Source organism: Ranitomeya variabilis, chromosome 4 (assembly GCF_051348905.1).
Source record: "Ranitomeya variabilis isolate aRanVar5 chromosome 4, aRanVar5.hap1, whole genome shotgun sequence".
NCBI classification, from domain to species: domain Eukaryota; kingdom Metazoa; phylum Chordata; class Amphibia; order Anura; family Dendrobatidae; genus Ranitomeya; species Ranitomeya variabilis.
In genome coordinates, this window is record NC_135235.1 from 1,248,765 (window position 1) to 1,275,978 (window position 27,214).

Below are 27,214 nucleotides of genomic sequence, written 5' to 3' on the forward strand. Positions count from 1 at the left end.
TGTTTCCACAGTGAGGAATGGCTCAGGATTTGACGCAGGTAAAATCTGCATCTGAGGTCACTGGCAGGTCACCTGCGTTTTTGATGTGTTTTTTTTATGCAAATTTTCGTGCATTTTTTTATCATGCGGATTTGTATGTTTTGTAAGCTAAATAAACATATACAAAAAAAAAATTGTGATGTCATTTCTTGTCCAACCTCTTCCTTTACATACTCCATTGAAGAATAATGTTTACAAACAGCTAGATAGATGATAGCTCTATAGATGCATAGATAAGATACATATAGCTATTGATAGAGCTACATATATCTATAATGTAGCAATCAAAAAAACAGGAGCAGCACACCATTGTTAGTGAAAAAAGAGCTGTTTTATTTAGTCCATGATGGCGACGTTTCGGTCCAAATAAACAAATCTTTTTCGTTTTTGGACCGAAACGTCGCCATCATGGGCTAATTAAAACAGCTCTTTTTTTCACTAACGGCAGTGTGCTGCTCCTGTTTTTTGGATTGCTACATTCAAGGTTTGGTATTTGCCTGTGGGAGCCCCCTTTTTGCACCCGGAATCTTTCTGTACTTATTGTGCTGCTCTATTTTCCTTTTTTCTATATCTATGTATAGCTATATCTATCGCTACAGCTCTCTGTCCCGGTTCACATCGTGCTGCCAACGATATGTCAGGGATCCCGGGGAGGATATCTTTATCGTCCCCACTACTCAAACCAATTTGGTCATGAACCAGGGTTGTTTGGTTGCTCCTGGTTCCTTCTGAAGAGGATTTATCGATATCCCACTTCCCAGTTACGGTTTGGAACTTGCTGCTCTCTGGCGCCCACCTTACACTCAGGTCAGACTAGGTACTGCACCTAGGGTAATTAGTTGCCAGAAAGGCTGCCTGCTATGTACTGGCTATTGGGCATGCTGCAGCGAGGGCAATATAACTACTCCCACACAGGCGTGAACAGTAATTATCAACGCCGCCGTCGCTACAAAGATTCCCAATCGCACAGAGCAGAGTATGCTACCACCTCCGATTCTACCAAAGGTTAACGGGTGCGGAGCCAAACCAAATCAGTGTTGTAATTCACTTCAGAGGAAGCGACAGTTTGTTCATAGAGCAGGAAGAGACAGCTAGTAAATTATATATTTTACTCCATAAAAAGTTAGGCAATGTTCACAAGGTATAAAAGTTATTACAAAGAAGACAAATTCATGTGTACATTGCACATTACAAAAGAAGAGGATTAGCATTAAATAGAGAACACTTACAGGTCGTTCAGATCATTTCATATCAGCATGGCGGCTGTGTGCTCAGGAGATACATCCAGGTGCATTAGCAGAGCTTTATAGAGCTGTTGTTAGCTCGCTTCCTGGACCAAGACTAAAACACAACTCGGCAGCGTAAGATATTCCCTCTCTTTACATTATCGTGACACTCTCTATCGATGGATAACAAATAGATATATTTATAGATAGATAGATAGATAGATATATCGATAGATAATACCAAGCCGGATGTTTAGTAATAAACATAATAAAATGGTACATAAAGAGTTAGGCTGGGATCACACATACGAGAAACTCGCATCTTAATACCCGGCACTGCCGCTGGCACTCGGGAGCGGAGCGTGCTGTTGCATGTTTTTCTTTGCAGCTGCACGCTCTGCTCCCGAGTGACGGCGGCAGTGCTGGGTATTAAGATGTGAAGCGCGACTAAGTTTCTTGCATGTGTGATCCCAGCCTTAAAATAAAGACACACACAGACACGAAATCTGCATTAGGCTGTGGTTGCACTTGCAAGAAAGTCGCATGAGTCTCGCAACTCAATACCCGGCACTGGCACTCAGGACTGGAGAGTGCGGCTGCATGTATTTCTGTGCAGCTGAACGCTCCATTCCGAGTGCCGGCGGCAGTGCCAGGTACTGAGGTGCGAGACTCATGCGAGTTTCTTGCAAGTGTGATCCTGGCCTTAAATGCAATATCTGTTTAATTAAAAAAAATGCCCTGGGCTCCTGCGCAATTCTCTGCACCAGAGGGGGAAAGCCAGCGACTGGGGGCTGATGTTTATAGCCTGGGAAGCGGGTAATACCCATGGGTCTTCCCAGGCTATGAATATCAGCTTGCAGCTGTATATTTAGCCTTTACTGACTTAAAATAGAGGGGACCCCCCCCCCCCCCTCCCCCAAAAAAAAAAAAGACATGGGGTCCCCCTATAATTTATAGCCAGAAAGGCTACGCAGGCAGCCCACAAAGGGGTCATGGATATTGGCCGCCCCCCGGCTACTAGTACCATCTCCCAGCTACACCAGAAATGGCGGATCTGTAAGATGCGCCTATTCCGGCACTTAGCCTCTCTCTTCCCACTGCCCTGTAGAGGGGGCATATGGGGTAATAAGGGGTTAATGTCACCTTTGTAAGGTGACATTAAGCTGGCTTCGTAATGGAGAGGCGTCAATAAGACACCTAGCCATTACTAATCCTATGGTTTGTAAAGGGTTAAATAATCACACACACACACACACACACACACACACACACACATGCAGAATAAAGTATTTTAATGAAATAGAACCCCACACAGTTTTTCCATATTTATTATACTGGTAATCCAAGTGAAGCCATAGATCTCCTGAAAATAAAGAAAAATAATAAACAAATGCTCCCTGGTCTGACGCAGTCCTTAATAACAAGTGTCCCACGACGAGTCCAGCTCTGCTACATCTGGATGCCTGACATCCAGACATAGCAGAGCTTGTAAATGACCACCGGAAATAACTCTCTGGCGATCACCTACGCTCTAGCGGTCAGCTGACAGTGAGAACTAGCCTAGGGTGACCTGAGATAACCCCCCCGATCAGTTCTCTCGGTTTTACCGCATCTAATGATAGTCTAGGGGAAATTTACGCTGCGTGGACTTAACGTCACCGCATCGTAAATAGACATGCTGCGGTCTATAAAGACGCGCCTCATGTCCGGATACACAGGTCTGCCGCCTGCGTCTCTGAACGCATAGTGAAGATGGGATTTCATGAAATCCCCTCCACTATGCTGTAACATCTGGACCCTGCGGGTTTGACGCTGCAGATGTACGCAGCGTTTACTGACCGTGGAAACGTACCCTTAGACAAAGAAATTCCTGTAACTCTTATCAAAACAAGTAAGACTCAACCAAGATGATAAATAAATCCTGCTGTCATGCTTTGGATTTAGATGAGGACAGAGAAGACCCCGGAGGAGGATGTGGGGGGCACATACTTTCTCCATATTAATGTCTATGGATGTAGATGAGGACAGAGAAGCCCCCGGAGGAGGATGTGGGGGGCACATACTTTCTCCATATTAATGTCTATGGATGTAGATGAGGACAGAGAAGCCCCCGGAGGAGGATGTGGAGGGCACATACTTTCTCCATATTTATGTCTATGCATGTAGATGAGGACACAGAAGCCCCCGGAGGAGGATGTGGGGGGCACATACTTTCTCCATATTAATGTCTATGGATGTAGATGAGGACACAGAAGCCCCCGGAGGTGGATGTGGGGGGCACATACTTTCTCCATATTAATGTCTATAGATGTAGACGAGGACAGAGAAGACCCCGGAGGTGGATGTGGGGGGCACATACTTTCTCCATATTAATGTCTATAGATGTAGACGAGGACAGAGAAGACCCCGGAGGTGGATGTGGGGGGCACATACTTTCTCCATATTAATGTCTATGGATGTAAACGAGGACAGAGAAGCCCCCGGAGGAGGATGTGGGGGGCACATACTTTCTCCATATTAATGTCTATGGATGTAAACGAGGACAGAGAAGCCCCCGGAGGTGGATGTGGGGGGCACATACTTTCTCCGTATTAACCCCTTCCTGACCCATGACGCCACGTAGGCGTCATGAAAACCCGTGCCAATCCGACCCATGACGCCTATGTGGCGTCATGGAATGATCGCGTCGCTGCAGAGCGGGTGAAAGGGTTAACTCCGATTTCACCCGTTCTGCAGGGACAGGGGGAGTGGTACTTCAGCCCAGGGGGGGTGGCTTCACCCCCCCGTGGCTACGATCGCTCTGATTGGCTGTTGAAAGTGAAACTGCCAATCAGAGCGATTTGTAATATTTCACCTAAAAAACTGGTGAAATATTACAATCCAGCCATGGCCGATGCTGCAATATCATCGGCCATGGCTGGAAAACCTGAAGTGACCCCCCCCACCCCACCGATCGCCCCCCCAGTGCTCCGTTATGGGGTCCGGTCCCCTCCGTCCTGTGCTCCGCTCCCCCGTCCTCCTGCCCGCTCCCCCCCTGCTCCTATGTCACCCCCCCCGTGCTCCGACGCCCCCCTTGTGCCCCGATCTCCCCCCCCCCTTATACTTACCGAGGCTCCCGGTCCCCGTCCGCCTCCATCATGGGCGCCGCCATCTTCCAAAATATCGGGCGCATGCTCAGTGCGCCCGCCGAATCTGCCGGCCGGCAGATTCATTACAAAGTACATTTTGATCGCTGTGGTAGGTTCTATCACAGCGATCAAAATAAAAAAAAATAATAAATAAACCCCCCCCTTTATCACCCCCATAGGTAGGGACAATAATAAAATAAAGAAAATATTTTTTTTTCTTTTTCCACTAGGGTTAGGGTTAGAACTAGGGTTAGAACTAGGGGTAGGGTTAGGGGTAGGGTTAGGGTTACGGGTAGGGTTAGGGTTATGGCATGTGCACACAGTGCGGATTTGGCTGCGGATCTGCAGCGGATTGGCCGCGGATCTGCAGCGTATCCGCAGCGGATTGGCCGCGGATCCGCAGCGGATTGGCCGCTGCGAATTCATAGCAGTTTTCCATCAGGTTTACAGTACCATGTACACCTAAGGAAAACCAAATCCGCTGTGCCCATGGTGCGGAAAATTCCGTGCAGAAACGCTGCATTGTATTTTCCGCAGCATGTCAATTCTTTGTGCGGATTCCGCAGCGTTTTACACCTGTTCCTCAATAGGAATCCGCAGGTGAAATCCGCACAAAAAAACACTGGAAATCTCCTGTAAATCCGCAGGTAAAACGCAGTGCCTTTTACCTGCAGATTTTTCAAAAATCGTGCGGAAAAATCTCACACGAATCCGCAACGTGGGCACATAGCCTTAGGGTTAGGGTTGGAATTAGAGTTAGGGTTGGAATTAGGGCTAGGGTTGGAAATAGGGTTAAGATTAGGCTTGTGGTTAGGGTTACGGATAGGGCTAGGGGTGCGTTGGGGTTACAGTTGTGGTTAGGGTTGGGATTAGGGTTAGGGTTGGGATTAGGGTTAGGATTAGGGTTGGATTTAGGGTTACGGGTGTGTTGCGGTTAGGGGTGTGTTGGGGTTAGGGTTGTGATTAGGGTTATGGCTACAGTTGGGATTAGGATTAGGGGTGTGTTGGGGTTAGTGTTGAAGTTAGAATTGAGGGGTTTCCACTGTTTAGGCACATCAGGGGTCTCCAAACGCAACATGGCGCCACCATTGATTCCAGCCAATCTTGCGTTCAAAAAGTCAAATGGTGCTCCCTCCCTTCCAAGCCCCGACGTGCGCCCAAACAGTGGTTTACCCCCACATTTGGGGTACCAGCGTACTCAGGACAAACTGGGCAACAATTGTTGGGGTCCAATTTCTCCTGTTACCCTTGCAAAAATAAAAAATTACTTGCTAAAACATAATTTTTGAGGAAAGAACAATTATTTTTTATTTTCACGGCTCTGCGTTATAAACTTCTGTGAAGCACTTGGGGGTTGAACGTGCTCACCACACATCTAGATAAGTTCCTTGGGGGGGTCTAGTTTCCAAAATGGGGTCACTTTGGGGGGTTTCTACTGTTTAGGCATATCAGGGGCTCTGCAAACGTAACATGATGCCCGCAGACCATTCCATCAAAGTCTGCATTCCAAAACGTCACTACTTCCCTTCCGACCCCCGGCATGTGCCCAAACAGTGGTTTACCCCCATATATGGGGTACCAGCATACTCAGGAGAAACTGGAAAACAACTTTTGGGTCCAATTTCTCCTGTTACTCTTGCAAAAATAAAAAATTCTGGGCTAAAAAAATATTTTTGAGGAAAGGAAACACATTTATTATCTTCACGGCTCTGCGTTATAAACTTCTGTGAAGCACCTGGGGGTTATAAGTGCTCACTATGCATCTAGATAAGTTCCTTGGGGGGTCTAGTTTCCAAAATGGGGTCACTTGTAGGGGATCTCCAATGTTTAGGCACACAGGGGCTCTCCAAACGCGACATGGTGTCCGCTAACGATTGGAGCTAATTTTCCATTCAAAAAGTCAAATGGCACGCCTCCCCTTCCGAGCCTTGCCGTGCACCCAAACAGTGGTTTACCCCCACATATGAGGTATCGGCGTACTCAGGAGAAATTGCCCAACAAAATTTAGGATCCATTTTATCCTGTTGCCCATGTGAAAATGAAAAAATTGAGGCTAAAATAATTTTTTGGGGAAAAAAAAGTACTTTTTCATTTTTACGGATCAATTTGTGAAGCACCTGGGGGTTTAAAGTGCTCACTATGCTTCTAGATAAGTTCCTTGGGGGGTCTAGTTTCCAAAATGGGGTCACATGTGGGGGAGCTCCAATGTTTAGGCACACAGGGGCTCTCCAAACGCGACATGGTGTCCGCTAAAGATTGGAGCCAATTTTTCATTGAAAAAGTCAAATGGCGCTCCTTCCCTTCCGAGCCCTGCCGTGCGCCCAAACAGTGGTTTCCCCCCCCATATGGGGTATCGGCGTACTCAGGACAAATTGTGCAATAACATTTGTGGTCCAGTTTCTCCTTTTACCCTTGAGAAAATAAAAAAATTGTTGCTAAAAGATCATTTTTGTGACTAAAAAGTTAAATGTTCATTTTTTACTTCCATGTTGCTTCTGCTGCTGTGAAACACCTGAAGGGTTAATAAACTTCTTGAATGTGGTTTTGAGCACCTTGAGGGGTGCAGTTTTTAGAATGGTGTCACTTTTGGGTATTTTCAGCCATATAGAACCCTCAAAATGACTTCAAATGTGAGGTGGTCCCTAAAAAAAATGGTTTTGTAAATTTTGTTGTAAAAATGAGAAATCACTGGTCAAATTTTAACCCTTATAACTTCCTAGCAAAAAAAAAAATTGTTTTCAAAATTGTGCTGATGTAAAGTAGACATGTGGGAAATGTTATTTATTAACTATTTTGTGTCACATAACTCTCTGGTTTAACAGAATAAAAATTCAAAATGTGAAAATTGCGAAATTTTCAAAATTTTCGCCAAATTTCCGTTTTTTTCACAAATAAACTCAGAAATTATCGACCTAAATTTACCACTAACATGAAGCCCAATATGTCACGAAAAAACAATCTCAGAATCGCTAGGATCCGTTGAAGCGTTCCTGAGTTATTACCTCATAAAGGGACACTGGTCAGAATTGCAAAAAATGGCAAGGTCATTAAGGCCAAAATAGGCTGGGTCATGAAGGGGTTAATGTCTATGGATGTAGAGGAGGACAGAGAAGCCCCCGGAGGAGGATGTGGGGGGCACATACTTTCTCCATATTAATGTCTATGGATGTAGATGAGGACAGAGAAGCCCCCGGAGGAGGATGTGGGGGGCACATACTTTCTCCGTATTAATGTCTATGGATGTAGAGGAGGACAGAGAAGCCCCCGGAGGAGGATGTGGGGGGCACATACTTTCTCCGTATTAATGTCTATGGATGTAGAGGAGGACAGAGAAGCCCCCGGAGGAGGATGTGGGGGGCACATACTTTCTCCGTATTAATGTCTATGGATGTAGAGGAGGACAGAGAAGCCCCCGGAGGTGGATGTGGGGGGCACATACTTTCTCCATATTAATGTCTATGGATGTAGAGGAGGACAGAGAAGCCCCCGTAGGAGGATGTGGGGGGCACATACTTTCTCCGTATTAATGTCTATGGATGTAGAGGAGGACAGAGAAGCCCCCGGAGGTGGATGTGGGGGGCACATACTTTCTCCATATTAATGTCTATGGATGTAGATGAGGACAGAGAAGCCCCCGGAGGTGGATGTGGGGGGCACATACTTTCTCCATATTAATGTCTATGGATGTAGATGAGGACAGAGAAGCCCCCGGAGGAGGATGTGGGGGGCACATACTTTCTCCGTATTAATGTCTATGGATGTAGATGAGGACAGAGAAGCCCCCGGAGGTGGATGTGGGGGTCACATACTTTCTCCATATTAATGTCTATGGATGTAGATGAGGACAGAGAAGCCCCCGGAGGTGGATGTGGGGGGCACATAATTTCTCCATATTAATGTCTATGGATGTAGATGAGGACAGAGAAGCCCCCGGAGGTGGATGTGGGGGTCACATACTTTCTCCATATTAATGTCTATGGATGTAGTGAGGACACAGAAGCCCCCGGAGGTGGATGTGGGGGGCACATACTTTCTCCATATTAATGTCTATAGATGTAGATGAGGACAGAGAAGCCCCCGGAGGTGGATGTGGGGGGCACATACTTTCTCCATATTAATGTCTATGGATGTAGATGAGGACAGAGAAGCCCCCGGAGGAGGATGTGGGGGGCACATACTTTCTCCATATTAATGTCTATGGATGTAGATGAGGACAGAGAAGCCCCCGGAGGTGGATGTGGGGGGCACATACTTTCTCCATATTAATGTCTATGGATGTAGATGAGGACAGAAGCCCCCGGAGGAGGATGTGGGGGGCACATACTTTCTCCATATTAATGTCTATGGATGTAGATGAGGACAGAGAAGCCCCCGGAGGTGGATGTGGGGGGCACATACTTTCTCCATATTAATATCTATGGATGTAGATGAGGACAGAGAAGCCCCCGGAGGAGGATGTGGGGGGCACATACTTTCTCCATATTAATGTCTATGGATGTAGATGAGGACAGAGAAGCCCCCGGAGGTGGATGTGGGGGGCACATACTTTCTCCATATTAATGTCTATGGATGTAGATGAGGACAGAGAAGCCCCCGGAGGTGGATGTGGGGGGCACATACTTTCCTCCATATTAATGTCTATGGATGTAGATGAGGACAGAGAAGCCCCCGGAGGAGGATGTGGGGGGCACATACTTTCTCCATATTAATGTCTATGGATGTAGATGAGGACAGAGAAGCCCCCGGAGGTGGATGTGGGGGGCACATACTTTCTCCATATTAATGTCTATGGATGTAGAGGAGGACAGAGAAGCCCCCCGGAGGTGGATGTGGGGGGCACATACTTTCCTCCATATTAACCCCTTTCTGGCAGTATCCCCCACGTTGAGGTGGTCTCCGGCGGTGAGCCCACATGTGTTGAACAGCTGACATGTGCCCGCAATAGGCTCGAGCATAATTGCGATCCGCCCGCGCCTATTAACTAGTTAAATGCCGCTGTCAAACTTTGACAGCGACATTTAACAAGCGCATCTGTTTGGAAATGTGTGCATCGGTGACCCTGTCACGTGACGTACGTTGGACGTACGATTCTGTCCATCTGACCCGGGCCCTATTTCCCATGGACGGAATAGTACGTCCAACGCGATCAGCCTCGCTCTCGGGGGCAGCGCGGCCGGGCATCACCTGATTATTACAGCTGACATCTGGTACTAAGGGCCAGGAGCGCTCCCGACACTTTAACCCCCTGAACACTGCGATGAAATAAGATCGCAGCGTGCCGGTGGCATAGGGAAGCATCCCTCCCTGCGCGCTTCCCTGAGACCCTCAGAAAAACGCGATGTGATCGCGTTGTTCCGAGGGTCTCCTCCCTGCAGGCCCCTGTATCCAAGATGGCCGCAAGGTCCTTCCGGGTCCTGCAGGGAGGTGGCTTGTCAGTGCCTGTCAGATCGCTGATCTGTCACAGTGCTCTGCAAAGTATCTGATCAGGATCTGACTTTATACAGGGATGTCCACCCTGGGACAGTATAAAAAAAAAAAAAAATTATACTGTGTAAAAATATTTTTAAAAATTCCTAAATAAAGAAAAATAAATATTATTCCAATAAATACATTTCTTTATGTAAATAAAGAAAAACAAAAGTACACATTTTTAGTATCGCCGCGTCTGTAAAGACCCGACCTATAAAACTGGCCCACTATTTAACCCCTTCAGTGAACACCGTAAAAAAAGGCAAAAAACAATGTTTATTATACCACCGAACAAAAAGTGGAATAACACGCGATCAAAAAGATGGATATTAATAAATATGGTACCGCTGAAAACGCCATCTTGTCCTGCAAAAAATGAGCCGCTATAGAGCTCCAACAGCGAAAAAATAAAAGCGTTATAGCCCTCAGAATAAAGCAATGCAAAAACAATTATTTTTTTATACAAAATAGTTTTTATTGTATAAAAGCGCCAAGACATAAAAAAACATATAAATGAGGTATCGCTGTAATCGTACTGACCCGAAGAATAAAACTGCTTTATCAATTTTACCAAATGCGGAACGGTATAAACACCGGAATAAAAAGCGATCAAAAAATGTCATGTGCCCGAAGATGGTACCAATAAAAACACCAACTCGTCCCTCAAAAAGACCTCACATGACTCTGTGGACCAAAATAATGAAAAATTATAGCTCTCAAAATGTGGAGACGCAAAAACTATTTTTTGCAATAAAAAGTGTCTTTTAGTGTGTGACAGCTGCCAAACATAGAAACCCGCTATAAATAGTAAACCAAACCCCCCTTTATCACCCCCTTAGTTAGAGAAAAATAATATAATACAAAAATGTATTTATTTCCATTTTCCTGTTAGGGTTAGGATTGGGGCTCAAGTTAGGGTTGGGGCTACAGTTAGGGTTGGAGTTAGGGTTTGGATTACATTTACGGTTGGGGTTAGGGTTGGGATTAGCGTTGGAATTAGGGTTAGGGATGTGGTTAGGGTTGGAATTAAGGTTAGGGGTGTGTTGGAGTTAGGGGTGTGGTTAGGGTTGGGGGTGTGTTGGGGTTAGAGTTGGAGTTAGAATTGGAGGGTTTCTATTGTTTAGGCACATCAGGGGCTCTCCAAACGCGACATGGTGTCCGATCTCAATTCCAGCCAATTCTGCGTTGAAAAAGTAAAGCAGTGCTCCTTCCCTTCCGAGTTCTGCTGTGCGCTCAAACTGTGGTTTACTCCCACATATGGGGTATTAGCGTACTCAGGACACATTGGCGAACAACTTTTGTGGTCCAATTTCTCCTGTTAACCTTGTGAAAATAAAAATTTGGGGGCTAAAAAATCATTTTTCTGGGAAAAAAAAATGATTTTTTTACTTTCACGGCTCTACGTTATAACCTTTAGTGAAACACTTGGGCGTTCAAAGTTCTCACAACACATCTAGATAAGTTCCTTGTGGGGGGTCTAGTTTCCAATATGGGATCACTTGTGGGGGGTTTCTACTGTTTAGGTACATGAGGGGCTCTGCAAATGCAACGTGACGCCCGTAGACCATCAAAGTCTGCTTTCAAAAACTGCGCTCCTTCCCTTCCAAGCTCTGCCATGCACCCAAACGGTGGTTCCCCCCACATATGGGGTATCAGCGTACTCAGGACAAATTGCACAACAACTTTTGGAGTCCAATTTCTTTTGTTAATCTTGAGAAGAAAAAAAATTGGGGACGAAAAGATCATTTTTGTGAAAAAAATGATTTTTTTATTTTTAAGGCTCTACATTATAAATTTCTGTGAAGCACTTGGGGATTCAAAGTGCTCACCACACATCTAGATAAGTTCCTTAGGGGGTCTACTTTCCAAAATGGTGTCACTTGTGGGGGGTTTCCACCGTTTAGGCACATCAGGGGCTCTTCAAACACAACATGGTGTCCTATCTGAATTCCACCCAATTTTGCATTGAAAAGTCAAATGGCGCTCCTTCTCTTCCGAGCTCTGCCATGTGCCCAAACAGTGGTTTACCCCCACATATGGGGTATCTGCGTACTCGGGACAAATTGTACAACAACTTTTGGGGTCCAATTTCTCCTGTTCCCTTGGTAAAATAAAACAAATTGGATCTGAAGTTATTTTTTTGTGAAAAATAAGTTAAATGTTCATTTTATTTTTTAACATTCCAAAAATTCCTGTGAAGCACCTGAAGGATTAGTAAACTTCTTAGATGTGGTTTTGAGCACCTTGAGGGGTGCAGTTTTTGAATGGTGTCACTTTTGGGTATTTTCTATCATATAGACCTCTCAAAGTGACTTTAAGTGTGATGTGGTCCCTAAAAAAAAAAAAGAAAAAGAAAAAAAAAAGTGTTTTAAAAATGAGAAATCGCTGGTCAATTTTGGTTCCAAAATTGTGCTGATGTAAAGTAGACATGTGGGAAATGTTACTTAAGTATTTTGTGAGACATATCTCTGTGATTTAGTGGCATGAAAATTCAAAGTTGGAAAATTGCGAAATTTTCGCCAAATTTCCGTATTGTTTTTCCCCCACAAATAAACGAAAGTAATAGCAAAGAAATTTCTTTATCGCTTCATTGGGGGACACAGGAACCATGTGTGTATGCTGCTGCCATTAGGAGGCTGACACTATGCAAATAAAAATGTTAGCTCCTCCGCAGTGTACACCCCACCGACAGGGAGTAGGATATTCAGTTTAGCTTAGTGTCAGTAGGAGGTGGACATGGGTCTTTCACTAGTCCCATATCTACCTAATGTGCGTCGTTCCTTTTCAGGTTTCTGGAGGGATACAGTGTGAACGGTCACTACTGTACTCCCACGCAGAGACTATGAGTACGGCGTGTACTGCCACCCTGTATCCTCATATGTCTGTTCAGCAGGACCCAGCCCCTAACACAGAAGCGTGTTCAGGTGATCCGGACCCGGTCCTGCCTCCGTCTCCCTACCCACTCGCCCACCAGATCCTGTCAGTCTGAGGAGATGAGGACTTCCCACATAGCAGGTTTTCGGACATTAGATTGATCCTGGACGGGGAGGTACCTTTCCCCCCAGGTTCTGGCGAAGAAGAAAAGAAGTTCGGGAAGATTAAAAAAAAAAATTCCTTTATTCCTTTCAAACCTTTGCTGCGCCCTTCAGGCCTCCGCGCTGTAATTTTTATAGAGGTTTTTAGCTTCAGGAGCTTTTCCTGTCGATCCCGGTGGAAGTGGAGGCACTGGGCATTTCAGCGCGGCGTTTTGAGGCCTCCGCGCCACCCCCCCATGCTCCGGCGGTCACTTGCTGTAAATCTAGGTCCCGGCTTCTCGCGGGCCTAGTTACAGTGCTGGCTCCGCCCCCCCATCCTCTCAACTTCCGGGCGGGCTTTTCTCCCGCCCCGTCACACTCTGCCTCTTCCTGCGCAGGGCGGCTAGCTCCACCCACTACTCCCATCCTCCCCAGTCGGCCTGGGATCACCGCCATCTTGCTCCTCCACACCCGGTGGCTAACCCCGCCCCCCTTCCGACCTCTAAGAGAGGGGCCTTTTCAGCAGCTCGCGTTTTCACCGGCTAGGTCCCCTGCATCCTCAAGGTTGCCATCTTCCTGCTGGTGCCCTGGACCTGTGCCCTGATACTTGTCGCATCTACAGCCTGGAAGAAGACTACAGTGAGTAGCTCTGCTTAGCAGTCTAACACTCCCCTCTGCACCTCTCCTGTTCCCCTAACCTTCTGGCATAAGTTAGTGGGTCTGCTCACCATGCTTACTAAAGGAGAGCGTTCTTGTCCTCCTGCTTCCTCTGTGGCAGGCTCCCTTTAGGTCAGTCCTCTTTCCTCTGTCAGGGCTGCAGCAACTCCACTGTACCCACTGCCCAGGAGTCCCTTCCTTCCCCTGGTGAGACTGAGACCTCTATCCCTGGGTGGGCTTCCTTTCTGTCTCAGTCTGTGGCGAAACTCACCAGGGTGTCGCAGACCCTGGTGTCTGTGCTTGACAGATTGCCCCTTCCAGCTCCCGCAGTTGCCAGTGGGTCACAGGATTCTCCGTCCAGCCCTTTCAACACAGGCCGCAAGAGATCCAGATAAGAGCGCCATTTTAGGTCCTCTTCCCGCTATATCTCGCCCTCCGGTCTTGCACGGCGAGATCACTCTTCCAGATCCTCCTCTGCAGAGTCATGCGAGGTGTCCTCGGACGCGTTTTCAGAGGATGATTCAGACTTGGATTCAGTACAGGCCTCTTAACATGAGAGATATGGTATAGAGCCTTATTGTTGCCGTCAACCAGACCTTAGGCATCACAGATACCTCAACGGAACCCGCAGATTAGGCGGTTTCGTTTAGACGGTCAAAACCAACTTCCAAGGTCTTTGCCCCACACAGTGAATTTGTGGAGATACTTGCCAGGGAACGGGAGATTCCTACCAGACGCTTTCAGAGAGGGAAGCGTCTCGGCATTCTATATCCCTGCTCACCTGAGCTCACCGCTAACTGGACTGCTCCCACCGCGGTGGGCCCGCCAGTCTCCAGACTGTCCACCAACACGGTCCTTCCGCTTTCTAATGCTGCATCCCTCAAGGATTCCAATGATAAAATTATAGAATCGCTGGCAAAGTCAGCCTTTGAAGCGGCTGCTTCTGCATGGTGCCTGACCTTTGCCTCTACCTGCGTCTCAAGGGCCATAGCTAGATGGGCCAAACAGCTTCGTAAGGGCATTCTGGCCAGAACTCCTCCGCAAGAGCTAGCGGACCTGGTGGACCAGATTTCCTATGCAGGGAAATATTTGGTATCTGCCTCCCTAGATGCCGCGTCTTGTGCAGCTCTGGCGTCCAGCAATATGGTGGCCATCTGGCAGAATATTTGGCTCAAGGCATGGCAGGCGGACTTGTCGTCAAAGAAGTCCCTTACCAGCATCCCCTTCCAGGGGGCCCGTCTGTTTGGCTCCATGCTGGGTCAAATTATTAAGGATGCCACGGGGGGCAGGAGTTCCCTCCTTCCTCAGTCCAAGCCTCGCTGGCCTCCCCCGAAAAGGCAGTTCCGGTCCTTTCGCCGTTTCGTGGCGATCAAAGATTCCTCTGGCCAGCACAGACCGCAAGCTCGCCAGGTTAGGAAAAAAGGCTTCATTCAAGCCCACCCCTTCCTGGCGTTCCCTCCCATGGTAGGTCCACCAGACCTGGCAGATCTTCCTTGGCATGACTCGTGTCAAGGACCCAGCGTTTCTCCCAGGTTGGGCGGGTGTCTCCTGTTTTTCAGGGACATTTATGCATGGATCAGGGATGTGGTATCCTCAGGATACAAGTTAGGGTTTGTTTGCGATCCCGGGATCGTTTCATCGAACCCCGCACTCCAAAAGACCCTGCTCTGATCCCAGGCTCCTTCTCAGTTCGGGGGTTTATCCTTTCCGTCCCAGAGCAGGGGAACGCTTCACAGGTTTCTATTCAAACCTGTTTGTAGTGCCGAAGAAGGGTGGGGCAGTTCGACCCATCCTGGCCCTGCGGAATTTCAGGATGGAGTCCCTCCATTCAGTAATCGCTTCCATGGAAGCCCAGGAATTTCTGTGCTCCATAGATATCCAAGACTCCTATCTCATGTTTGCATTTTCCCAGCACCCCAGAGGTTCCTGCGTTTCGCGGTGCTGAAGAATCGTTTCCAGTTTGTCGCCCTGCCGTTCGGTCTCGCGACCGCTCCCTGGGTCTTCACAAAGATGATGGCCTTTTTGAGGATAAGGGGCCTAGTGCTCATTCCGTACCTCAAAGACATCCTCATCAAGGGTCCGTCCCTCTCTCAGGCCCAGGAGAGTCTGACCATCGTCCTCGACTCCCTGTCCCGTTTCGGGTGGCTGGTCAACAGAACAAAGTCTTGCCTCGTCCCGACTCAGCGCCTTGTCTACTTAGGCATGCTTTTCGACACCTGTCATTCAAGGGTTTTTTCGCTCTCTGTAAGGCCCTCGGCTTCCTACCGTTCAACAATGAAGGTCTTGGGACGAATGGTAGCAGTTTTGGAAGCGATCCATCTTTTCTCAGTGGGAAATGTCTGTGCTGTCTCTGGATCGTCTGTTTCAGCTCTCCGCCCGAGTCAAATGGTCTCTCAGCTGGTGGCTGTCGTCCCCTCTCATACTCCAGGGCCGGTCCTTCCTTCATTGGCAGGTGATGACGGACACCAGCCTTCCCGGCTGGGGCGCGGCTTTTCGCCATCTGACTGTCCAAGGGCGTTGGTCAGAGCAAGAGTCCTCTCTGCCGATCAACATCCTTGAGATAAGGGCTATCCTTCTGTCCCTCCGTCACTGGGAAAGGATTCTCAGAGGTCTGCCAGTCAGAATCCAAACATACAATGCCACGGCAGTGGCATATGTCAATCACCAGGGAGGGACTGGGAGTCTCTTGGCAATGGCGGATGTATCCAAGATCCCCCTCTGGGCAGAGGCAACAGTTCCGGCAATATCCACAGTGCATATTCCCGACGTTAACAACTGGGCCGCCGATTTTCTCATCCGCGAGGGTCTCGCGGCAGGAGAGAGTACCTGCATCAGGAGGTCTTCCATCAAATTTTCCTTTGATGAGGAACTCTGGACGTGGACCCCTTCCCCTTCTTCCCAGACTGTTGAAGATCAATGCGGATGGGTTCTGATCGCACCGGATTGGCCCAAAAGGTTCTGGTTCGCAGAGATCGTCAGTCTTCTCACGGATGCCCCCTGGAGGCTCCCAGACAGGCCAGATCTTCTGTCCCAAGGACCGATCTGCCACCAGAGTTCTCGTCGCTCAATTTAACAGTGTTGTTGTTGAAACCAAGGTTCTGCGAGCGTGCGGTTTCTCTGATCGGGTGATACGCACTATGATCCAGGCTAGGAAGCAGTCGTCTTCCAGGGTCTATTACCGGCTTGAAAGCCTGTTTTGGCTGGTGTGAGTCCAATAACGTTCCGTCTATGACCTTGTCTCTACCTTCCATTTTGGCCTTTCTCCAGGTGGGACTTGATGCTGGCCTTATCCGTAGTTCTCTAAAGGGTCAGGTACCAGCCGTTTCCATTCTCTTTCATAAGTCCTTAGCTTCCCGTTCTCAGGTCAGAACTTTTCTTCAAGGAGTGGCGCATGCAGCTCTCCCGTACCACACTCCCGTGGATCCCTGGGACCTCACTCTTGTTGTAGAGGCTGAGGGGTTCTCCCTTTGAAACCTCTCCATGAGGTCTCACTCTGTTCTGTCCTGGAAGGTGGCATTTCTGGTGGCCATCACCTCCATTAGGCGCGTCTCGGAGTTGGCGGCTCTTTCCTGCCTCCCCCATTTCTTGGTTCTTCACCAGGATAGGGTGGTTTTGTGGCCTCCGCCTTCTTTTCTTTCTAAGGTGGTGTCCTCCTTTCACTTGAGTGAGGAGATCGTCCTTCCCTCCTTTTATCCTGCTCCGGCTCATTCTCTGGAGCGTTCGCTGAACAGGCTAGACCTGGTCAGGGCGGTGAGGATCTATTTGTCTAGGACCACCTCCTTTAGGAAGACCGATCGTCTATTTGTCATTCCAGATGGTGCGTGAAGAGGCCTGCCGGCCTCCAAAGCTATGATTGCTCGCTGGATCAGAACCGCTATTCTGGAGGCTTACCGGGTCAAGAACAGAGTGCCTCCTCCTGGGATTAAGGCACACTCCAGGCAGTGGGCGCCTCCTGGGCGGTACGCTATGGGGCTCCTGCCCGACAACTTTGCAAAGCGGCAACCTTGTCTTCCATTCACACATTTGCCAAACTTTATAGGGTCCATGCCTACACTTCGGCGGATGCCAGCCTAGGCAGAAGGATCTTGCAGGTGGCAGTGGTGAGTTCTCTGACCTGCATGGAGTTTTCTGCTTTTTTTCCCACCCCAGGGACTGGTTTGGGAAGTCCCATGATAATAATAATTTTATTTATATAGCGCCAACATATTCCGCAGCGCTTAACAAATTATAGAGGGGACTTGTACAGACAATAGACATTACAGCATAACAGAAATCACAGTTTAAAATAGATACCAAGAGGAGTGAGGGCCCTGCTGCTCGCAACTTACAAACTATGAGGAAAAGGGGGAGACTCAAGAGGTTAATGGTAACAATTGCTTTAGTTATTCGGACCAGCCATAGTGTAAGGATCGGGTGTTCATGTAAAGCTGCATGAACCAGTTAACTGCCTAAGTATGTAGCAGTATAGACACAGAGGGCTATTAACTGCATAAAGTGTATGAGAACATGATGCGAGGAACCTGATTATGGTTTAAGCTTTTTTTTTTTTTGAATGGGCCACACAGGGATAGTTAGGTTAATGCGTTGAGGCGGTAGGCCAGTCTGAACAAATGAGTTTTTAGGGGACACTTAAAACTGTGGGGATTGGGGATTAATCGTATCAACCTGGGTAGTGCATTCCAAAGAATCGGCGCAGCACGTGTAAAGTCTTGGAGACGGGAGTGTCAGGTTCTGATTATTGAGGATGCTAACCTGAGGTCATTAGCGGAGCGGAGGGCACGGGTAGGTTGGTAGACTGAGACCAGAGAGGAGATGTAGGGTGGTACTGAGCCATGGAGTGCTTTGTGGATGAGGGTAGTAGTTTTGTACTGGATTCTGAAGTGGATGGGTAGCCAATGTAATGACTGGCACAAGGTAGAGGCATTGGTGTAACGGTTGGTGAGGAATATGATCCTGACAGCAGCATTCAGGACAGATTGGAGCGGGGAGAGTTTAGTAAGAGGGAGGCCGATTAGTAGAGAGTTACAATAGTCCAGACGAGAATGAATAAGTGAGACAGTAAGTTTTTGCAGAGTCGAAAGTAAGAAAAGGGTGAATTCTAAAAATGTTTTTGAGACGCAGATAAGAGTGAGCCAATGATCGGATGTGAGGAGTGAAGGAAAGCTCAGAATCAAGTATGACCCCAAGGCAGCGGGCATGTTGCCTGGGAGTATTGGTGGAACCGCACATGGAGATGGCAATGTCAGGCAAAGGTAGGTTAGTAGAGGGAGAGAACACGAGGAGTTCAGATTTTGACAGGTTCAGTTTCAGATAGAGGGAGGACATGATATTAGAGACAGCAGTAAGACAATCACTGGTGTTTTCTAAAAAGGTCGGCGTGATAACAGGAGAAGTGTATAATTGGGTGTCGTCAGCATAGAGATGGTACTGGAACCCAAATCTACTGATTGTTTGTCCAATAGGGGCAGTATACAAAGAGAAGAGGAGGGGGCCTAGGACTGATCCTGGAGGAACCCCAACAGTAAGGGGAAGGTGAGAGGAGGAGGAACCAGCAAAACATACAGTGAAGGAGCGGTCAGAGAGATAGGAGGAGAACCAGGAGAGAACGGTGTCCTTGAGGCCGATGGAGCGGAGCATAGTGAGGAGGAGCTGATGATCCACAGTGTCGAATTCCGCAGAGAGAACCAAGAGAATTAGCATGGAGTAGTGACCATTAGATTTAGCTGTTAGTAGGTCATTAGAGACTTTAGTGAGGGCAGTTTCAGTAGAGTGTAAAGAGCGGAAACCAGATTGAAGAGGGTCGAAAGTTATCTGAGAGATAGCGGGTAAGACGGGAGTGGACCAGGTGTTCGAGGAGTTTAGAGATGAAAGGAAGATTAGGGATGATTCCTGTGTCCCCCAATGAAGCGATAGAGAAAACAGGATTTTTGGTTGCTTACCGTACAATCTGTTTCTCGGAGCCTTCATTGGGGGGACACAGCACCCTCCCAAGTTGAAAAGCTCTGTTTATTGTGTTATATTGTTAGTTTTCTATCTCTTACATGTGGCTTCTCCTACTGCTTTCTCACTAAGGCTTCTTTCACACTTCCGTCGTTCGGGGTGCGTCATAATGCAGTGAAGTGACGTATCGACGGATGTTGTGAAAATAGTGGAAAACGTGTGCAATGCATCCAGTGTTATGACGGATGCGTCAAAGGAGTTCCTGCCTGCATTATCAGGTACAAAAAAAAAATCCTTCCGGGCATGCTCAGAATGAAAAAAACGGGATACGTCACTGGATTCCTGTGTTTGACGATCAGCGACGCATGCTGCGTCCATAGGCTTCCATTATAGCAAACAACGGACAGCGCAGGAGCCGTCGCTGACCGATTTTCCGACGTGCACAAAAAACATTCCTCTGAACTTTTTCTCCGCACGACGGACTGCTATTTTCCGACGGATCCAGTGCACGACTGATGAAACGGATGGCCATCCGTCACAATCCGTCGCTAATACAATAATACAAGTCTATGGGAAAAAACAGGATCGTGCAGAAAAATTTACAGGATCCTGTTTTTTCAAAACTCAACGGATTTCGACGGGAGGAAAAAGACGGAAGTGTGAAAGAGGCCTAACTGAATATACTACTTCCTGTTGGTGGGGTGTATACTGCTGAGAAGGAGCTAACTTTTTTATTTGCATAGTGTCAGCCTCCTAATGGCAGCAGCATACACTCATGGTTCTTGTGTCCCCCAATGAAGGCTCCGAGAAACAGATTTTACGGTAAGCAACCAAAAATCCTGTTTTTACCACCATCATGAAGTACAATATGTCACGACAAAACAATGTCAGAATCGCCTGGATCCGTTGGTGTTCCAGAGTTATTGCCTCATAAAGGAACAGTGGTCAGAATTGTAAAAATTGGCCCGGTCATTAACGTGCAAACCACCCTTGGGGGTAAAGGGGTTAAAGTGCAATAACGAGTGATCAAAAGAACCTATCTGCACCAAAATGGCATCATTAAAAACGTCAGCTTGGCACGCAAAAAAATAAGCCCTCACCCAACCCCAGATCAAGAAGAATGGAAACACTATGGGTAACGGAAAATTGCCAATTTTTTTTTTTTTTTTTAAATTTTACACAAAGTTTTGAATTTTTTGTCACCACTTGGATAAAAAATAACCTAGACATGTTTGGTGTCTATGAACTTGTAATGACGTGAAGAATCATAATAGCAGGTCAGTTTTAGCATTTGGAGAACCTAGCAAAAAAAAACAAAAAACAAGTGTGGGATTGCACTTTTTTGCAATTTCACCGCAGTTGGAATTTATTTCCCGTTTTCTAGTAAATGACATGGTAAAACCAATGGTGGTGTTCAAAAGTACAACTCGTCCCACAAAAAAATAAGCCCTCACATGGCCATATTGACGGAAAAGTGAAAAAGTTATGGCTCTGGGAAAGAGGGGAATGAATAATAATAATAATAATAATAATTTTTATTTATATAGCGCCAACATATTCCGCAGCGCTTTACAACTTATAGAGGGGACTTGTACAGACAAAAGACATTACAGCATAACAGAAATCAGTTCAAAACAGATACCAGGAGGAATGAGGGCCCTGCTCGCAAGCTTACAAACTATGAGGAAAAGGGGAGACACAAGAGGTGGATGGTGACAATTGCTTTAGTTATTTGGACCAGCCATAGTGTAAGGCTCGGGTGTTCATGTAAAGCTGCATGAACCAGTTATCAGCCTAAGTATGTAGCAGTACAGACACAGAGGGCTATTTACTGCATAAAGTGTATGAGAACACGATGCAAGGAACCTGATTATGTGTTGTTGTTTTTTTCTATTTTTAATAGGCCACACAGGGATAGTTAGGTTAATGCATTGAGGCGGTAGGCCAGTCTGAACAAATGCGTTTTTAGGGCACGCTTAAAACTGTGGGGATTGGGGATTAATCGTATTAACCTAGGTAGTGCATTCCAAAGAATCGGCGCAGCACGTGTAAAGTCTTGGAGACGGGAGTGGGGAGGTTCTGATTATTGAGGATGCTAACCTGAGGTCATTAGCGGAGCGGAGGGCACGGGTAGGGTGGTAGACTGAGACCAGAGAGGAGATGTAGGGTGGTGCTGAGCCATGGAGTGCTTTGTGGATGAGGGTAGTAGTTTTGTACTGGATTCTGGAGTGGATGGGTAGCCAGTGTAATGACTGGCACAAGGTAGAGGCATCGGTGTAACGGTTGGTGAGGAATATGATCCTGGCAGCAGCATTCAGGACAGATTGGAGCGGGGAGAGTTTGGTAAGAGGGAGGCCGATTAGTAAAGAGTTACAATAGTCCAGACGGGAATGAATAAGAGAAACAGTAAGAGTTTTTGCAGAGTCGAAAGTAAGAAAAGGGCGAATTCTAGAAATGTTTTTGAGATGCAGATAAGAAGAGCGAGCCAGTGATCGGATGTGAGGGGTGAATGAAAGCTCGGAATCAAGGATGACTCCAAGGCAGCGGGCATGTTGCTTTGGAGTAATGGTGGAACCACACACGGAGATGGCAATGTCAGGCAAAGGTAGGTTAGTAGAGGGAGAGAACACGAGGAGTTCAGTTTTTGACAGGTTCAGTTTCAGATAGAGGGAGGACATGATGTTAGAGACAGCGGTAAGACAATCACTGGTGTTTTCTAAGAAGGTCGGAGTGAAAGCAGGAGAAGAGGTGTATAATTGGGTGTCGTCAGCATAGAGATGGTACTGGAAACCAAATCTACTGATTGTTTGTCCAATAGGGGCAGTATACAAAGAGAAGAGGAGGGGGCCTAGGACTGATCCTTGAGGAACCCCAACAGTAAGGGGAAGGTGAGAGGAGGAGGAACCAGCAAAACATATGAATGACGAAAACGCAAAACTGAAAAAGCTCTGGTCAATAAAGGGTTAATGTCTATGGATGTAGATGAGGACAGAGCACCCCCGGAGTCGGATGTGGGGGGCACGTACTTTCCTGTGCGGTCTGTGTGCTTCTCTGTGATCTCCGCCTGCCTCTGATGACTCTCATGTTCCTGCAGGAAGTGAAGGTGAATTGGGCCACGACTCCGAGCAGCCAGAAGAAGGACACGTCCAGTAAGTAGTGGCACCCCCTGCTGGCCCTGCCTGCGCTCTCTCCACTGTCTGTCTGTCACGTGACTCTGCGATGCTGCTATTAATCCCTTTTTGTTGCAGGCCCCTCCAGCAGAGAAGGGGTTAGAGGCTGGGCGCTAGCATTTTCACATCCGGTGCTGGTTAGGCGGCCTCTCTTGGTATTCTCTCTCATTTATTTAAATTTTACGCAGTTCTCTTTGTTACTGGTGCTTTCTGCGGGGGGGGGCTGGAGTTCGGCCCTCAGGCTCTTGTTCCTGAAGTTGGACATTAACCCTGTGTGTGTCTCATGGCACCGCGTCCTGTCCAGACCCCACACTGTACTGGGGACCCCACGTTGTGGTGGAGAGCTGTGTGAGACGAGTAACGTGATGCGCTTTCTTTACAGATCACTTTCATGTGTTTGTTGGAGATCTGAGCCCAGAAATCACCACAGAAGACATAAAATCTGCTTTTGCTCCATTTGGTAAAATATCGTAAGTATTTTGTGGGCGGCATGTGGCTGCGGTGTCGCTGCTCTCTGCGCGGCGTCCTTTCATGATTTGATGCGATTCTCGTGACCGGTCTTTGGAGACTTGTTTGGCGCCCGATGTGCTCGTCCTTTCTGCTGGGGGCACACTGGACGTGTCCTAGCTGATGCTCCTGCTGGGGGCTCTGGGCCCTTTTCCCGCCACATTGTGTGTTGCGATCTTTAGCCACCACTCATTTCTCGAAGTCGTGAAGTATGTGGGGGGTTGGTGGTTTCTCCATGACGCTGTGTATAGGATGTAAATAGCCGACTTTGCTGTGTGCAGTGCCTGGGATCACTGGTGGTGGCTGCTCGCACTGAGGCCGCTCACCAGTGCTCAGCTGCCGCCCTCCAGTTCTGTCTATTTGCTGGAGACAGCAAGTATCTGGGAAATGCTGCTTGGTAAGTCACACTGATTAGCGGGTGTAAGTCTTTCCTCACTCCCACTCGCCATAAACTGAATAGCATTCTGATTATTTTGCAGAATTGCTGGTAGATGGACAGAATCTTGAAGGCTTTCAGCAAGGATCTGTGCACACTGGACTCAGTTGTAGATTTTTTTATTCTCCTTTCTATTTATCTCCGTTTCTATCTCTCACATTCTCTCTTCAGTGCAGATTGATTTTACACATACATCTCTGTGTCCGTTTTGCTGTTTTGTACTGGTGTGCTGAAGTTATTGTTCTATAGTATTATTCACCTTTCTTAAATTTTCTGAAAATGTCAATTTTTCAAAATTTACAGCTGCCCAAACTCCAAAATGGTGGTAAAGAATTGAGCAAGAAAAATAAAGCGATCTGTTAACAGGCCATGTATGCCTTTTAATTCCTACTTTTTCCTCTTTTTTCAATTTTGATATTTGCTATATTCTGCAGCCATTAATATTAGTGAGTGCATGGTGACCAGGACTGAGTGCTGCGTCTCTGATGTCGAGTAACTGCTAGGATGCATGTCTATTCCTGTCATTACTAGAGCTGTGTGCTGTAGCCAGAATGTAGACCGTGACAGGCCGGCCAGGGATCTAGCCATGGTAGATGGAGGCTAGCTGCGAAGCCGCAGGGCCGTCTCCACCAGACAGTGTGTGTGATCCTTCTAGATCTGCATTGATGATTTACACCATGGTCTCTCTCTGCTTCCTTCATCTCATCAGTCCATGCTCTCTTCTTACAGAGACGCCAGGGTCGTAAAGGATATGGCAACAGGAAAGTCCAAGGGCTACGGCTTTGTGTCCTTCTACAACAAGCTGGTAAGTAGAGGATCTTCACATGGCTCTTCTCGCTAATTATCTGAGCTCATCCGTACTCTTTCTCAGGATGCAGAAAACGCCATCGTCCACATGGGAGGTCAGTGGTTGGGAGGGCGGCAAATAAGAACCAACTGGGCAACGCGCAAACCCCCAGCACCAAAAAGCACACAGGAAAGTGAGTGTCACGCTCCTCACTCCATCAGCATTATTATTAGCTAGAGACGTAAAGCTGACCATTAATGTGCAGACTCTTCTCTCACATCAGATACAACAAAACAGTTACGCTTCGAAGATGTTGTCAATCAGTCAAGCCCAAAAAACTGCACGGTGTATTGTGGCGGCATCGGCTCCGGTCTAACAGGCGAGTCCGTGCGTGTGGCGCTCCTGACATTTGGGGTGCAGCGTGAATCGTTGACTCTTTCTGGGTTTTTAGACCTTTCCCTTTTCTTGTGTTGCTGGAAATGTCCACAGTTCTTTACTTAATGATTGTTTGGGTTATCATTCTGCTCACGTCTCTTATAGATCAGCTCATGCGCCAGACGTTTGGGGTGTTTGGTCAGATCATGGAAATTCGAGTTTTCCCAGAGAAAGGCTATTCCTTCATTAGGTGAGTATATTAGGAAGCCTCTTCTTTGCCGCTGCCATCCCAGATGTCGGCCGTTCTCTGAGGTCACCACACATTACTCAGTCTAATAATTGCTATACTCTTCCTGGTCTTTAGGTTTTCCAGCCATGACAGTGCCGCGCACGCCATCGTATCTGTGAATGGGACAACCATAGAGGGTCATGTAGTGAAGTGCTACTGGGGCAAAGAGACACCAGACATGACAAAAAGCTTCCAGCAAGTAAGAAACAAATTCTGGCCATGGTGTGGGTGGGACTGTTCTTCTGACTTTGTACACATGAGGACTGAACACATTGTGGAAGAAGGAGCCATGTTCTTTTTGGCTTTTCTTCACGTTCTTGTTTCACTTTCCCACTCTCGGCAATTTTGAGTTCCTGTAATTTGTGTGTGTGTTTGGTGCTCAGTCCTGGTACCGTCTCTGGCTTTATAACATCTTGCATCTCTTCTAGATGGACTATGGTCAGTGGGGTCAGTGGAGCCACATGTACAGCAGTCCTCAGCAGTACGGGCAGTATGTCACCAATGGTTGGCAAGTACCCTCATACGGCATGTATGGACAAGCGTGGAACCAGCAAAGCTTTGGAGTAGAGTGAGTGACGTGCCACGGTGATGATGGATGACCCTACACTAATGGCTTTCGTCAGTACTCATTGGGTATTCTTCTATTACAGACAGTCCCAATCGGCTACATGGATGGGAGGCTTCAATGCTCAACCCCCTCCTCCCACACAGGGGCCACCAGTGATACAGAACCCACCAGGGTACAGTATGGCCAGTTACCAAACACAGTGAAAGAACTCTTCCTAATACGTGCAATCCACAACGGTGGTGACCTGGAGGATATGAACTGGGGCTTGATGGAAGGAGGAAGAGGATTCCATAGATACGATATTTATTTCCAGTCGCATCCGATGTGGAGCTGCTAGCACCGCTCACATGTATTGGACTCGTCTTTTAGAGATTTTTTTTTTTTTTTTTTGCTTTTTATGAAACATTTTTACCCTGAAGTTCAGGACTGGTCTTAAATTCAGTTTTCCTTCTGTACACAATAAAAGCCATTTCCGACATCTGGGTGGAGGAGTATAAGTCATGGGTGAATCGGCCGAGAGCGCATCTCAATTTCTCACTGCTTGTATTCCCAGCCTCCGAGAGCTGAGGTCTGGTCAGGTGGAGACTACCAGCATGTCGCTGGTCCTCATCCACAATATAGTATTTCTAAGGTCACTTATCTAAGGAGAAGCCTGAATGGGTTGTTGTGGAAACGACATTTATCACCTACGTATTGGATCAAAACCCAATGGTCACTAGACCCCGGCTTTTTATTGCATATCTAGGTGGAGTTTACGAGAAGCTGTTTTCACGCATATTCGGTACTGCAGCCATCAATGTCTGTGAGTTTATCCAAAGTAGCTAAGTGATGTGCCACTCGAGCAGTGAGTGCTGGACCATCACGCAATGCAAGCTTCTCCCTGCTGCTGTTGAGTATCAGGACTGCCACGCAGTGTAAGCTCTCTGCTGCGTTTGATTATCAGGACCGCCACGCAGTGCAAGCTCCTCCCTGCTGCTGAGTATCAGGTCCGCCACGCAGTTCAAGCTCCTCCCTGCTGCTGTTGAGTATCAGGATCGCCACGCAGTGTAAGCTCCTCCCTGCTGCTGAGTATCAGGACCGCCATGCAGTTCAAGCTCCTCGCTGCTGCGGTTGATTATCAGGATCGCCACGCGGTGCAAGCTCCTCCCTGCTGCTGAGTATCAGGTCCGCCACGCATTGCAAGCTCCTCCCTGCTGCTGTTGAGTATCAGAACCGCCACGCAGTGCACGCTTCTCCCTGCTGCTGAGTATCAGGACCGCCACGCAGTGCAAGCTCCTCCCTGCTGCTCAGTATCAGGACCGCCACGCAGTTCAAGCTCCTCCCTGCTGCTGTTGAGTATCAGGATCGCCACGCAGTGTAAGCTCCTCCCTGCTGCTGAGTATCAGGACCGCCATGCAGTTCAAGCTCCTCGCTGCTGCGGTTGATTATCAGGATCGCCACGCGGTGCAAGCTCCTCCCTGCTGCTCAGTATCAGGACCGCCATGCAGTGCAAACTCCTCCCTGCTGTGGTTGATTATCAGGACCGCCACGCAGTGCAAACTCCTCCCTGCTGCTGAGTATCAGGACCGCCATTCAGTGCAAGCTCCTCCCTGCTGCTGCTGTCTAGGAG

At 47.7% G+C, this 27,214-nt stretch overlaps 1 protein-coding gene across 3 annotated transcripts in view; it reads left to right on the top strand.

The window, feature by feature from the left end:
• Positions 1–26,081, top strand: part of TIAL1 (TIA1 cytotoxic granule associated RNA binding protein like 1) — a 67,989-nt gene extending 41,908 nt beyond the window's left edge. For 2 of the 3 annotated variants that reach the window (XM_077257870.1, XM_077257871.1), the window contains exons 4-12: positions 22,568–22,622; positions 23,026–23,113; positions 24,316–24,391; positions 24,458–24,566; positions 24,639–24,752; positions 24,914–24,998; positions 25,113–25,236; positions 25,466–25,605; positions 25,688–26,081. In XM_077257870.1, coding sequence (XP_077113985.1) covers positions 22,568–22,622; positions 23,026–23,113; positions 24,316–24,391; positions 24,458–24,566; positions 24,639–24,752; positions 24,914–24,998; positions 25,113–25,236; positions 25,466–25,605; positions 25,688–25,808 — 912 coding nt within the window. In that variant the 3' untranslated portion in view covers positions 25,809–26,081. The remainder of the gene's footprint in view (positions 1–22,567; positions 22,623–23,025; positions 23,114–24,315; positions 24,392–24,457; positions 24,567–24,638; positions 24,753–24,913; positions 24,999–25,112; positions 25,237–25,465; positions 25,606–25,687) is intronic. The other variant, XM_077257872.1, reaches the window with a different exon arrangement.
• Positions 26,082–27,214: the final 1,133 nt, after the last annotated feature.